General features: G+C 44.2%; 1 protein-coding gene across 1 annotated transcript in view; it reads left to right on the top strand.

The window, feature by feature from the left end:
• The window catches only part of ZNF84 (zinc finger protein 84), a 59,109-nt gene that overhangs the window by 10,926 nt on the left and 33,284 nt on the right, over positions 1–14,899 (top strand). The window contains exons 4-5 of the mRNA XM_086683336.1: positions 236–331; positions 5,000–6,347. Coding sequence (XP_086539462.1) covers positions 236–331; positions 5,000–6,347 — 1,444 coding nt within the window. The remainder of the gene's footprint in view (positions 1–235; positions 332–4,999; positions 6,348–14,899) is intronic.

The raw sequence follows: 14,899 nt of genomic DNA, 5'->3' as shown, positions 1-14,899 counted from the left end.
ATCACGAATTATAAATTGCCATCCTTTTTTCTTTTCTTTATCTACCCTGAGGTCTCTAAAGTACTTAATGATTATGGACTTGAACTTTGGAGGTCAAAGGCTCCTAGTCCCTATTTGGCCCTCATCTCCTAACTGTAATCTTCCCCCCAAGTGCAAGTGAGCAGTTTCACTTTGTAGTTCCAGACCCCTGAGTTCCTAGCGGCTCGGCCCACATCCTCTGATTTTCCATCAACAGGGTATCATGGTACCAAACCTGATTTAATCTTCAAGTTGGAGCAAGGAGAGGAGCCATGGATAATAAATGCCAAAGTTTCCCGTCAGAGCTGTCCAGGTGGGTGAGTGGGAACCAGGAAGATGTGGGTGGGGGTGTGAAGCACAGCTTGCACTTAGGCCGTGTTGTGCAGAAACTTTCCTTTGAAGCCCTTGAACCATGGGGGGCACTCGGGATGGGCCCACAAGCTAGCTCCTCAGGAAAGGAAGGGACCATTGCTCTGTCCACGTGTGGGTTTTTGTCTCTTAGCTCTGAGGGGCAGGCATGCCCTTCCTATCTGCACTCTGCTCAGATGCTTTCTGGGTTAGTTTCCTTCCCCCCATGGTCCAGGGCCGCCTCAGCCATCCCAGCCTCTGAACAGTCCTCTCTCCTCTCCTTTTGTGTGACTTCATGCCCTCTGCTCTCCTTATGTGTACTTCCTCTCTTCCTTCCACAGATAAAGCCCTCAGTCTTTTCGTCCTTTGCTCAGCATCATTGTATTGCGTTATTTCAGTGCTTCCTTTTCTCAAACTGGTCACCTTGATTACAACTGTTGCTTTCTTGGGCACTTTTCTTAAAAGGATTCCAAAACCTACCACAGACTCACCTGTGTCATTAAGTGATTTTGTCACCTTACATTTCCTGGCTCCTTCCTCTTCCCTTTGGAGTCATACAGAGTCTCCCAAATTTACCTGTTCTTTCCTGCCGATATTGTAACGACTGAAAGTCTCTTGCACTCTGAGGATTTAAGCTTTCTTTCCCCCGTGTTGTAGCATCCTGTGGACATCCTTGTCCTCTTTCTTCCGCCCTCTCTTCCTGGCTGTAAATGCTCATAAGAGAGCCGGGCTTCCTCACTCATTCTCAGCAGCAGAACTGGGAAGGAACGCTTCCTCTGTGCCTTCCTCTCTTTGATTACTGCTGCTGTTGCACTTGAACTACCACGACCCGGCTCTGCAGGCTCTCCTTGGGTGCCCCGTCTCCCTTCTCCTTTGCTAATATCAGTTCTGCCTCTGTTTTTGCTAGTAGCTTAACCTTTGGTGGTGTCTCTATAGCTCCTATGTCCTCAGTTGTCACCCAGACAGGATCAGTATTTTCCCAGGCGTGGACAGCTCAGATTCTTAGCCATATTTGAGAACTCTAGTCTTTTCTTCAGCTGTTCCTGCTGTAGTTATTTTCATAAACGTCCCTGTCACTAGTTTGAGGAAATACACAAGTATCTTACATCCCAGATTCAATCTGAGTAAACATTAAAGTATTTATACTTTCGAGTGACTCTTGTCTGGCACCGGATGGCAGCTCCACAGTGGCTCAGTGCAGAAGCTCGGTGATGTCAGGGACCAACGTGCCACGTGTGTCCCTTTTCTCACCCTCAGATGTTATACTTTTCTTCTGCCCAGGTGGGTACCTTCATGCCGGGCATCACATGAAGACACAGTCACTGGATAAGCCCTGGTTTTTTCCTGAAAATCCCTTTCATCAGTCCCCATAATTTTTCTCAAAGCCTGCCAGCATGTTTTCTTACAGTTGACATGGCAGTGTCTGAACTAGCCGGGGGGCAGGGGTGGGGTGGCAGAGCTTGGTGGAGCACCACGTGGACCCTGTCCTCCCCGGTCAGGGCTGGTGCTCGGGAGGAGGGCAGTACCGTTGGGAGTGTAGTGAACAGTGTGTGCTGGAGTCCTGCCTCTGGGTTTTCATCACACTGGCCTTCTTGCCACCTGGACGCCTTTAAATGCACGAATGTGAACATGAAACACGGTCATCGCTTCTCCGGGGAGCGGTACGTGTTCTTGTCCTGGACCTGAGTCCAGTCCCAAGTCCAGAATTTCTTGAGATGTGTGTGGTATCAGCAGACAGGTGTGGCTGTGGCCTCACGATCTGAAGTGATGGGGTGAAAAGATCGACGGTCTGTTCCAGACACATGCAGTAGTGGGGAAGGAACTGGAAGCTATGGTGAAAGCTTCTCTTTCCAGAGGGGTGGATGAGGGATGGCAGTCATCACTGGTCTGTCACACACTCTCCTCCTTGGGAAAAAGAAGTCAAGGAAGACTTCTTGCCCTGGCATTGGTGTAATTTCCCTGTTCAGTCTTCTCTTTTTGTCCTGTGCAGCCCCTGGTGAGATAAGGCTTGGGGAGAATGGCCCGTGTCTGTTGGTGCAGATTTGGGGGTATTTAGGGCTAAAAAATCATAGGCTGTTATCAGATCAGGCTCAGGTTCCCTTCAAAACTTCGCAAGTTTCCGGTTAGTTTTTTTTTTTTTTTTCCCCTGACTAATTCTGTTAAGCCAGTAACAACAACCAAAAATTGTCCGGACATGTCTTCAAGCCTGAGAAGTCCTCTCTTCTAGCCATTGGTCTTGGTATTATCACCCCATCCCCCCATTCTTGAGTTTAGTGGGCCCGCTTTGAGGTACAAACCATACTCCAAATTGTTTCCACGTGAACAGGGAGAGAGGGTTTAGCGGGAGGTCCTCAGGAAGCAGGAGGGCTCCTGATGATTCCACAGTGTGAAGCTGTCGTGGGATGATGAGGCTGTACCCCGATGAGTGCTTGACCCACACCTGCCACTTCTTTCCAGGCGCCCTGTGTGGACATCACACTCACCATGGCGTGATTGGGCCTCATCGCTGTGCGGCCTTCAGTGTCATCCGCTCCAGGGCTGTTTTGGTACCCCTGCCCTGGAGCGGATGGACAGGGGGTCCTGTCCATCACAGCATGGAGATCAGCCCCCTCTTCACTGAGCACTGATCTGTGGTCTGTGTGCCTGCTTACTGTCTTCATTTGGATATTTGACTGGGATCTCAAGTGTAGTAAGATTCAAAACAAAGTCCTTCGTTTTTCCTCCAAACATGGGTCTCTCAGTGTTTTCCCTCTGCAAGGGCAGCACCCTGTTTCTCAAGCCTACAATCTGGAGTTAGTAAAGCGTCCCCTTCTCAGCTTCTCCTCCATCTAGTCCTTTGGTAGGTTTTCTTGGTTCTGTGTCTGTGTATGTTCTACATTTGCTCAGCTCCAGAGTTCAGTCTGAGCCACTATCAACGTCTTCCTGCCTTACTACAGCGGCTTTCTCGTTGGTCTGTCAGCCCTTCTCTTCATTTTTTACTTAACAGCCAAACATCTTTTAAAAGCATGACATGAAAGGGGGGCCTGGGTAGCTCAGTCAGTTAAGTGTCCCAACTGGTAATTTCAGCTCAGGTCATGATCTCAGGGTCATGAGATTGAGGCCTGTGTCATGTGGAGGATTCTCTCTCCCTCTCTCCCCACTATCCTCTCCCCTCTGCCCTTCCCCCACTCTCACACATGCTCTCTCCCCCAAAAAATGTTTCAAAAAATGTTTTCTGAAAAAAAAAAAAAAAGAACAGGGGTGAGTCGGTTAAGCATCCAACTCTTGATTTCGGCTCAGGTCATGATCTCACGGTTCGTGGGTTCGAGCCCCACATCAGGCTCTGTGCTGACAGCTCAGAGCCTTCTTTGGATTCCGTGTCTCCCTCTTTCTCTGTCCCTCCCCCACATGCACACTCTCTCTCTGTCTCTCATAGATACATGTACTTAAAAGCAGAACACGAATCAAGATGTCCTCTAATTAAAACCCCTTGGTAAGATGAAAACTTTTTGTCATGGCCTTGCCTGTTTGGTTCCTGCCTCACTCTATTCATTCAGTGGGCTTTAACTATCCTGACCTTTTTCTATTTCTTTTTTTTTTTTTTTTTTAATTTTTATTTAAAGTAAGCACATGCAACATGGGGCTTGAACTCACAACCCTGAGATCAAGAGTCTCATGCTCTACTGACTGAGCCAGCCAGGTGCCCCATTTTTTCTGTTCCTTAACTATGCCAAGCAGGTTCCCTTCTCAAGAACTTTGTATGTGCTTTTCCTTCGGTTTGAAATGCTCTTGCTTTAATTTTCGTGTGGCTGACTCAATCTTCTATTTTTTTTTAATTTTCACTTTTTTAAAATATTTATTTTTGAAAGAGAGAGTGTAAGTGGGGGAGGGGCAGGAAGAGAGGGGGACAGAGGATCTGAAATGGGCTCTGCTCTGACAGCAGAGAGTCTGACACAGGGCTCCAACTCATGAACTGTGAGATCATGACCTGGGCCCAAGCTGGACACTCAACCACCCAGGGGCCCTGCTAACTCAGTCTTTTAGTGTCTCGTTGTACCTGTCTGAATATTATACCCTAGTTACTCTGTATTGTCTCAGTTCACTCTTTGAATAATAAGCATCTGTAATAATGACATTTCGATATCAGATAAATGACATTGGCTCCTAAGTGCAGGCTAAGCTTTGTAAGCCTCTGTGTTAAAAGCCATTTTGGGGGCACCTGGGTGGCTCAGTCGGTTAAGTGTCTGACCCTTGGTTTTGGCTCAGGTCGTGATCTCGAGGTTCATGAATTTGAGCCCCACGTTGGGCTCTGCACTGACAGTGCAGAGCCTGCTTGGGATTCTTTTCCCTCTCTCTGCCCCTCCCCTGCTCACCTGCTCATGTACTCTCTCTCTCTCTCAAAACAAATAAACTTAAAAAACCATTTTTAATCACTGCTAATTTGCCACCCGTATTTCCGTAATGGGCTTGGTTTGACGTCGTTCCTCGTGCTCCCCAGCTCAGAAAGAAGGCATGTACACTTGGCCAGTATTTCTTTCGAACCAGTGTCTGAGGTCTGTTATCAAAAAAAGACTCATTTCGTGGCAGTTTTAAAACTAATTTGATATCAGCTACATGTGATGATTAAAAATATATATATGTATTTTTTTCTTAGAAGATTGGAAAGAATGGTACCAGAAAAATCCAGATGAGCTTGAAAATGTTGAGAGAACTTATGCTTGTAGTGCATTTGGAAAACTTAATCTGAGCAGAACCCATGTTTCTTCAAGACAGAGAATCCATAAGTATAACACACATGGAAGAAGTTTGACACAAAACTCAGGTTCAACCAGAAACTGTCTGAGAAAAAATCCTGATAAGTTTCATGGATACGAAGAATCGTATTTTCTTAAGCATCAAAGAGCTCACAGTATAGAAAAAAACTGTGTGTGTAACGAATGTGGGAAAGCTTTTCGTTGTAAATCACAGCTGATCGTCCATCTGAGAATTCATACGGGAGAGAGGCCTTACGAATGCACGAAATGTGAAAGGGCGTTCAGTGCGAAGTCAAACCTCAATGCTCACCAGAGAGTCCACACGGGAGAGAAGCCCTACTCCTGCAGCGAGTGCGGGAAAGTTTTCTCTTTCAGGTCACAGCTCATCGTCCATCAGGAAATTCACACGGGAGGGAAACCTTACGGCTGCAGTGATTGTGGGAAAGCCTATAGCTGGAAATCACAGCTCATTTTACACCAGAGAAGCCACACAGGAGTGAAACCTTATGAATGTGGCGAGTGTGGGAAAGCCTTTAGTTTGAAGTCCCCGTTCGTTGTACACCAGAGGACTCACACGGGAGTGAAGCCCCATAAGTGCAGCGAATGTGGGAAAGCCTTTAGGAGCAAGTCCTACCTCCTGGTTCACGTCAGGATGCACACAGGTGAGAAACCTTACCAGTGCGGTGATTGTGGGAAAGCCTTCAATATGAAGACACAACTTGTTGTTCACCAGGGAATCCACACAGGAAACAATCCTTATCAGTGCGGTGAATGCGGGAAAGCCTTCGGTAGGAAGGAGCAGCTCACTGCGCATCTGAGAGCACATGCAGGGGAGAAGCCCTACGGGTGCAGTGAGTGTGGGAAGGCTTTCAGCAGTAAATCCTACCTCGTTATACACAGGAGAACACACACAGGAGAGAGACCCTATGAGTGTAGTTTCTGTGAGAGAGCCTTTTGTGGGAAATCACAGCTAATTATACACCAGAGGACTCACTCAACAGAGAAGCCCTATGAATGCAGCGAATGTGAGAAAGCCTATCCTAGGAAGGCTTCACTTCAGATACACCAGAAGACTCATTCAGGAGAGAAACCTTTTAAATGTAGTGAATGTGGGAAGGCTTTCACCCAGAAGTCGTCCCTCAGTGAACATCAGAGAGTTCATACAGGAGAGAAACCGTGGAAATGCTCCGAATGCGGGAAGTCCTTCTGTTGGAATTCAGGGCTTCGTATACATCGAAAAACTCACAAGTGAGAAATTGAAGTGAAGTAGATGTTAGAAACTCTCTCATAGAAGTTGATCCTCAGGAGACTAAATGATAATATGGGTGGGATGCATTAAGCGGGAAGTCCTAAAAATACACTCCTGCCGATTGAGTCCGAGAGAGACGGTCGTATTTGGAAGAATGGTCAAAAGCTTTGAGAAGTAAGTCCTACAAGTCTCTGTAGACAAGAACTGAAAGAGTGAGGAACAGTGACATCAGATGCGGTGGTGTCATTATGAAGATAAAATTCAGAGAATTCGTATTTAAAACCTTCTAAATTTAATAAATTGGAAAAGCATTGTCCCATAGAAAATGTTATATGTGGAGAGTCACATTCCAGATTTGAAGCTATGTTTTAGATTGAAGAAAACCTCAATTATAAATGGTAGATTTTTTCATGGTGGAGTATAAAGTTGATTTTTATTTTGATATGTAAATAAAGCGGTGGAGGAAAATGGCAAGGAACATATTCTGAGGGTTGAGAGATATTTAGTGTGACTTTCCTGAGTAACACTGAATAGCATTTTTAAAAATTTTTGGTATTTTATTTTTTAACGTAACTTGTTAGACATATATTTGGTAGCTTGTGGAATAACATCCCCCCGATATTCTCCATATTAAATGCTAAATATCAGTATTGTCTCTTCATTTCTTAGCAATATGACAGAAATAATGTGGGTTTTAATAATGAAAAGATACTGCTCCCTAAATGGGTTGACTCACTCACCAATCTACGTAAGTGGGTCTGGCAGTTATTACGCGGCTGCTGCATAAGAGAACTCATTGGAACGAACGTGGATTATATGTTAGCAGTACGGTGTCTGTTCACGGGTAAGAGCACAACTAGTTTTCTCTGCAGAAGCACCTCTCGTGTGCGTTGTCCAGTTGGCGTCTTTCCGGGCATCTGTTCATCAGCCATTGCTGGATCTTTGCTAGATTTTGAGCCTCACATTCAGTGTCACATGAACCAGAAGGGAAGTGTGGAAACTCACTTACTCTTGCCCCAGAGTTGAGACCATCAATTCCTCCTGCCCTCCTGGTTTCCCAGAATAACTCTGGGTGCTGTCTCTCTTTGCACCTGCTTTGCTGGCCTGTGTGCTTCCTCCTCTCCGGTAAAAGTGTTTTTTTCTGCTAAAGTTAAAGAGAGTTAATTTTTTTTTAAGTTTATTCATTCATTTTGAGAGAGAGCAGAAGCGCAAGTGGGGAGGGGCAGAAGAGAGGAAAGAGCAAGAATCGCAGGGAGTCTCCACAGTGCCAGTGCAGAGCCTGACATGGAGCTTGAACTCAGGAACCGAGAGATCATGACCTGAGCCGAAGTCAGACACTCAACTGACTGAGCCACCCAGATGCCCTATTTCTTTTCTTCAATATTTATTTATCTTGAGAGAGTGAGAGATTGTGAGTGGGGGAGGGGCAGAGAGCCAGGAAGACAGAATCCCAAGCAGGCTCCACACTCAGCGCAGACCCGGACTTGGGGCTTGAACCCAACGAACCAGGAGATGATGACCTGAGCCTAAATCAAGAGTCGGACAGATGTTTAACGACTGAGCCACCTGGGCGCCTCAAGGAGAGTGAATTTCCGGGGTGCCTGGGTGGCTCAGTCGGTTAAGCGTCCGACTTCAGCTCAGGTCATGATCTCACGGTTTGTGGTTCGAGCCCCACTTCAGGCTCTGTGCTGACAGCTCGGAGCCGGCTTCGGATTCTGTGCCTCCCTCTCTTTCTGCCCCTCCCCCACTCGCCGTCTGGTCTCTCTCTCTTCCTGAGTCAAGAAGAAAATCAGATTCTGTTTACATTCCAGTATGGAAACCTGTTAGCCCATAGTATGAAATAGTGTCCTTGTGGACACCAAGAACCTTGTAACCCCTGATGATTAGATTTTGGGAACACTGAGGGACTGTTGCCAAAGAAGAATTTTTAATTTATGAAGAAATAGACGGGGTGGGGTGGCTACTCCTGGTCATACTAGCCCTTAAGCAGTGACAGACGTGAAGCCCTGAAATCTCTTCTCAAGGAAGAGTATTAACTGTGACATTTGTCTTGCTGAAGTAAGCCGTCCATTTCACGTACTCGCTGATCCCTTATGTAAACAAGTATTGGTCTAGGAAAAGTTGTCTCTTGATGATTTTGTGTGTTGATAGCTGACAGGAGCCTGAGGACTCGGCCTAGCAAACTCCTGGCAGACGTCACTAGAGGCTCTAGAAATACGTAGCTTGGATGTTGGAAGCTTACAGCTCACCCGTCACATGCAGCTTGCTGCCTGTATTTGTATGGCTGGCAAGCCAAGAAGTCTTTATGTTTTTAAATGGCTGCAAAAAGATCAAAACTACTTCACGAATTGAAAAAATTATTTGAAATTCAAATTTCAGCATCCATAAATCAAGTTTTGTTGGAACACTGCCAGGCCTAATCGTTTGTGTGTTGTCTGGCGGCTTTTGCACTAACTACAATGGCAGAGCTGTGACAGATACTGTTGCCCAGGAAACCTGCCAACTCCTGATGTAGGGCCCCTTTCCCTCCCTGAAAAAGTGGAAGAGAAAACCTTGCAAGAGCAGGTTTATTCTGCCAACACCCCAGGGCTCAATACTACCAGTTCTGTGCCCAAATCTGTTCTCTTAAGGATCCCAGTCGTTGGCTTAAGTCTCACTCTTGTTATCTAATTTTCACGTGATTATTTCCATAAAGAAACTTGCTAATTAACTTCACATCCTGAGGTACTGGAGGCTAAGAATCCAATACGTCTTTCTTGAATGGACGCAATTCAAACCATAAATTTGCCCTCTTGCTCCCCCTCACCAAATCCGTGTTCTTTTCATATGCAAAGTACATACCCCCCCCCCCCCCCCCCCGCCCCAAACCCCCTGAAGGCTTAATTCACCCAGCAAGCAAGGGAGCTCAACTTGAAAGACTCCTCTAAATACCATCTAAATCAGATGTGTGTGAGACTTGGGGTAGCTTTGTCCCGAGGCAACATTTCTCTCCATTTGGGAACGTGAAATCAGACAAGTTCTCAGCTTCCAATGAACAGTGATCAGACAGGCACAAGATAGACCTTCCCATCCCAAAAGGGAGAAGTCAGGAAAAGGAGTTGTGAGGCCTAAGCAAGTCCAAAATAGGGCAAATTCCATTAGATTTTAAGGCCTGAGAATAATTCTCCTTGGCTAAATCCTCTGTCTTCTGAGCCCACTGGGGTGGTGGCCCTGCTTCTCATCCTGGATGGCGGCCCCGCCTCTGGAATTGAAAAGGTGGCTTCACCCTCTGGGACCGAGGAGGTGGTTCTGCCCTCAAGGTCGTTCTGACCTGTGTGCACATCTAGATACGTCTATCAGCCTGTTTTTCTGCCTGTAGAACCCCAGACATCCAACGACTTTCCTTCATTTCAACCCGTCTCTGTCCCCGTCAGTCCAAGCTGGTAACATTTCTGCTGAGTCGGTTGATGGATTCAGTCCCACACCTAATATCTCTGCTGTTCTGCCACATCCTTGTTCTCTCCAGAGCGTGCTTTTGCATTTTTTGCAGTATGGGTAAATTGAGGGTCTTCCAAATTTGTTTAACAATTGGTTCTTCAGCGTATCTCTGTCCTCCCAAATTGTACTATTAGCAGCAAGAAGTCGGGCCAGGTCTTTAACGCTCTGCTTAGAAATCTCTTCCGCTAAGCATTCCAGTTCATTGTTTCTAAGTTCTGCTTTTGACAACACACTAGAACACAGTCTAGCCACGTTCTCTGTCACTTCATTACAAAAACCATTTCTTCTCCAATTTCTAGTACCATGTTCCTCACTGTTACCTGACACCAGAAGTACCTTGGACTTCCATGTTTCTACCAACAGCGTCTTCAGAAGGCCCTCCAGGTTTTTCGTACCAGGTGCCATCCTCTGCCAAATCCAAAGCTGCTTCCACATGAAAATATATAATTATTTTTTTATGAGAGTGTGCCGAGTGAGTGAGGGGCAGAGAGAGAGAGAGGGAATCCCACCAGATACAGAGAGAGGGAGAGAGAGTGCAGAGCCCAAGCTGACCTGATGCCGGGCTTGAATTCACCACCCGTGAGATCATGACCTGAGCTGAAGTCGGATGCTTAACTGACTGAGCCACCCAGGTGCCCTGCTTCCATGTTTTAAGGTATTTGCTGCAGCAGCACCCTGCTTTCCAGTGCAGAGACCTTTATTCATTTGCTAGGTTGCCATAACAAAGTCCTTCAAAATGAGTGATTTAAACAACAGACACTTGCTGTGTTATGGGTCCAGAGGTCAGAAGTCTGAAAACGAGGGGCCACAGAGTTGTTCTCTCTGATGCTGAGAAAGAAGAATCTTGTTGCTAGCTGCGCTCTTTGGCTTGTCCATTCCTTGGCCTCTTCACATCATTTTCTCCCTGTGCGTGTCTATATTTGTGTCCAGATTTCTCCTTTTTATATGGATACCAGTCATATAGGCTTAGGGCCCATCCCAATGACCTCACTTAAACATGATTATCTTTGGGACACCTGAGTGGCTCAGTCGGTTGAGCATCCAACTCTTGATTTTGGCTGAGGTCATCATCTCATGGTTCATGGGATAGAGCCTTGCATGGGACTCTGTGCTGATAACCAGGAGCTTACGTGAGGTTCTCTCTTTCTCTCTCTCTGCCCCTCCCCTGCTCTCTCTCTCCCTTTCTCCCAAAATAAATAAACTTTTAAAAAGACAATGATTATCTTTTTTTTTTTTTTTTTTTTTTTTTTGTTTTGTTTTTTTTTTAATTTATCTTGAGAGAGGGAGAGAGCGAGCAAGCAGGGATACTGAAGCCACCTTTTGTCTCTTGGACTTTATTAGGACTACTGATGGAATTTGAACAAGTTTTGTGTATTTGATAATAGAACTGCATTTATGTTCGATTTCTCAATTTGATAACTTACTGTGGTTAGATAATGGAATGACTTTCTTGGAAATACTGAAGAGTTCAGGAGTGTAGAGGAATTATGTCTGTCAGAAAAATATGTTCTTATATAGAGAAAGCAGACATGGTAAAATGTTAACATTTGGGGAATATAGGTAAAATGTATTTAGGAATTCTTCACTATTCTGTGAATTCTATAATTATGTGATTTTTTAAAACTTTGCATCAGTATCAAATAATTTCTAAATAATAAAAAAAATGATTCATCAGATCAGGTCAATATATCCAAATCAATGCTATTTTTTGCATACCAGAAACTTTACAAAATGCGATTTAATAAAATAAATCCATTAAAAAATATATTAAAACACAGCATGTAAAAAAAAAAACTTGTGGTGTTGGAACTGTTCAGTATCATGACTGTGATTATGGATACATTAACCTACACAGGTGTAAAACTGAGTAGAACCTAATACATGAACACGGGTGTAAGTGAAACTGGAGAGATCTTGATAAGTACTGTGGACCATATTAATGCCAGTATTTTGACTGTGATGCACTATAGTTTTGCAAAATGGTAACATTGGGGTAAACTGGGCTAAGTGTGTAAGGGATTTCTTTCTATTATTTTCTACACTGCAGGTGAATTTACAATTGTCTCAATAAAAGTTTCAATCGAAATAAGTCTATTAAAGATGTAAAAGGGGAATGAATATTATATACAGTCAATGGAATATTAAGTACTATGACACAACTACAACTGCATAAACCACATGTCCAAGTATTAGATACATAATACTGAGTGATAAAAGTCACTCTCAGAAGGCTATGCAGAATCTCATTGTTGAAGGCCAAATTAAAGTGAAATGGAATTACATATTATTTAGGCAGGCATGTAATCTGTGATAAAATGATGAACCAGAAAAGAAAGGACGATAACTGAAATATTTGTGTTGGTGTCTGTGCAGAGGAGCAGCAAATAGAAGCTGCAAATTCCTTGTAATTTCTTGTTTCTCAGATTGGATGACAGAGTCATGAACATTCATGAGAAAGAACTTGAGAACTTGTAACTAATGTTAGATGAAAAGAGGACATAAATACAGATAATTCATATTTTTTAAAATTATAGGAGAATACTAAGGGTAACCATGTGCCACTAAATATGAAAAATTAGATAAAATTTCTCCATTTTCTTGCAAATTTCTCCATTTTCTTGCATGGCCAAAATTGACCAAGCTGAAAAAGCAAGACTTACTAAGTCAGTAACAAATAAGGAAATTGCATTGTAGTTAAAATGTTCCTCAATGAAATGTAGCAAGCTTAGGTTACTGAACAGTAAAACTGTACAAAACATTGACGGACTTGATCATCATTGTGTTATACAACGGTATGAGAAAATTTTATTTTATTTTTTAGTGTTCGTTTATTTTGAGAGAGTGCATGAGCAAGGGAGGGGCAGAAAGGGAGAGAGAATCCCAAGCAGACTCCACGCTGTCAGTACAGATCCCGATGCAGAGATTGAACTCATGAACCGTGAGATCATGACCTGAATTGAAATCAAGACTCAGATGCTTAACCAACTGAGCCACCCAAGCACCCCAGTATTAGAAAAGTTTAAAGGATAGATTACTCCTAAATTCATTTTACAATCCTAGTATAAACTTCACACCAAATCTGGATAGAGACCATAGAAAAACATATTATAGGCCAGCCTAATAGATGAAACTTCTCTGAATAAAATGGAATCCAAGCTTTCCCATGTACACATCTGTATATGTCCATTTAGGCCGAATTATGTGAAATTACTGATAATTGGCCATTTTTTACATATGTGGTAGATTTTGCTTTCCAAAGATGGCTGTAGCCAAGAGCCAGCCCCTTCTCACCTCCTCTTCTACAGTGTGGCTGAGCCACCCCTCCCACCGAGAGTTCTGTTTGCTGGTGGTCGCCGTAGCCACCAGAATGTGGTGGAGGGCTGCTGCGTGCCCCCTACACACACATACACACACACACACACACACACACACACACACACACACACACACACATACCGGAAAGGCAGTGCAGCTTCTGCTGTCCTGCCTGGAGTACTTATTCTTGAAGCTCTGGGCTGCCACGTGAGCAGTCCTTCAGGCTGTGATGCTAGGGGTACCCCTGAGAGTCCATAAAGAGAAACAACGTAGACGGGTTCTGAGGCCACATGAAGAGAGAGATGCCGTATTCTTCAATGCCATCTTCCCAGCTCCAGCCACCAAACAGCTTTGCATGCAACATCCTGAGCCAGAAACTGCCTGGCCAAACCTTTCTGGCCAGAGAGAATAACATCTTTGTTGTTATGTGTGCTAGGGTTTTGAGGGTGATATCTTAGGTAGCAGTTGTGATTAGAATAGAAATTTGGTCTACAAGTGGGGTGCTACTGGCCTTGGCACTGGGTGGTCAGCAGAATCTGGAAGACTCTAGAGGAAAATAGTAGTGAAACCCTGAAGGGCCCTTGGGGAGAGTATTAACAGAGTCCAAAGTCATAGGTTGTTGCTGAGCGCTTGAAGGAACATGGGGAGAGTGTTATGGGAACATGGGGAAAGGAGGCTTTTTAAATTTTATTTTTTAGAGAGAAAGAGACAGAGCATGAGCAGGGGAAGGGCAGAGAGAGAGGGAGACACAGAATCCGAAGCAGGCTCCAGGATCTGAGCTGTCAGCACAAAGCCCGATGAGGGGGCTCGAACCCATGAGCCGTGAGATCATGATCTGAGCCGAAGTCGGACGCTTAACTGACTAAGCCCGCAGCTGCCCCAAGGAGACTTTTTAGATAAAGTCAGACCTTCTCAATGTTGCCTTTGCCCTGACATACCTAATGCCCTCAAATGGAATACCTGGGGATGTGGCTTTTGCCTAATTGATACATAAAAAGCCCACAATGTCCCCGCTCCCACTTCCTATGTATCCCCTGCAACAATGCATATTTATAATTACTAAACTCCTTCTCTACCAAAATACTCCTAAAACAGAAATGGGGGTGGGGGGAGTAGGCAGTGCCTGGGTGGCTCAGTTGGTTAAGCATCTGATTCTTGATTTCAGCTCAGGTCATGATCTCATGGGTTCATGGGATTGAGCCCCATGTCTGGCTCTGAGCTGATTGTGGAGACTGCTTGGGATTCTCTCTCTGCCTCTCTCTCTCAAAATAAGTAAATAAGTAAACATTAAAAAAAAAAAAACAGAAATTTGGGAGCTCCTCTTTTTAAGAATAGAAGTCAAGCCTTCAATGAGATAAGCCATAGCATCAGCTGGTGAGTTCTAAGAACCTGCTTGCAGATCTGGTAGAAAATCATTTTGAAGAAAATTTTATTACAACTTCAATTCCCAAGAGTATTTTCCATTACTTGAGTTGGAGACATGCTAACCAAAGAGTTGTCGTGAGATTCATGAATGTCTAGTTAAAAAACCAAAAAAAAAAAAAAAAAAAAAAGGTAAAATTGCAAAGTTAGTGGAAAAAGACAGGATAAAATTATGGTATGACTGATTGTAGTGTTCACAGCAAAAAAGAAAATGGGAGAAAAATCAAATTGTAATCTGAAAAGTGATATAAATACATACATGTACACAATAAGTTTTAATTTTTGAATGTTTATTTATTTTTGAGAGAGAGAGACAGAGCATGAGCAGGGGAGGGGC

The sequence above is a fragment of the Puma concolor genome, chromosome D3 (genome assembly GCF_028749965.1).
Source record: "Puma concolor isolate L17-30 chromosome D3, mPumCon1.1.hap2, whole genome shotgun sequence".
Taxonomy (NCBI): Eukaryota; Metazoa; Chordata; class Mammalia; order Carnivora; family Felidae; genus Puma; species Puma concolor.
The sequence above is the reverse complement of the archived record's forward strand: the minus strand, read 5'-3'. Positions and strand labels throughout refer to the sequence as shown.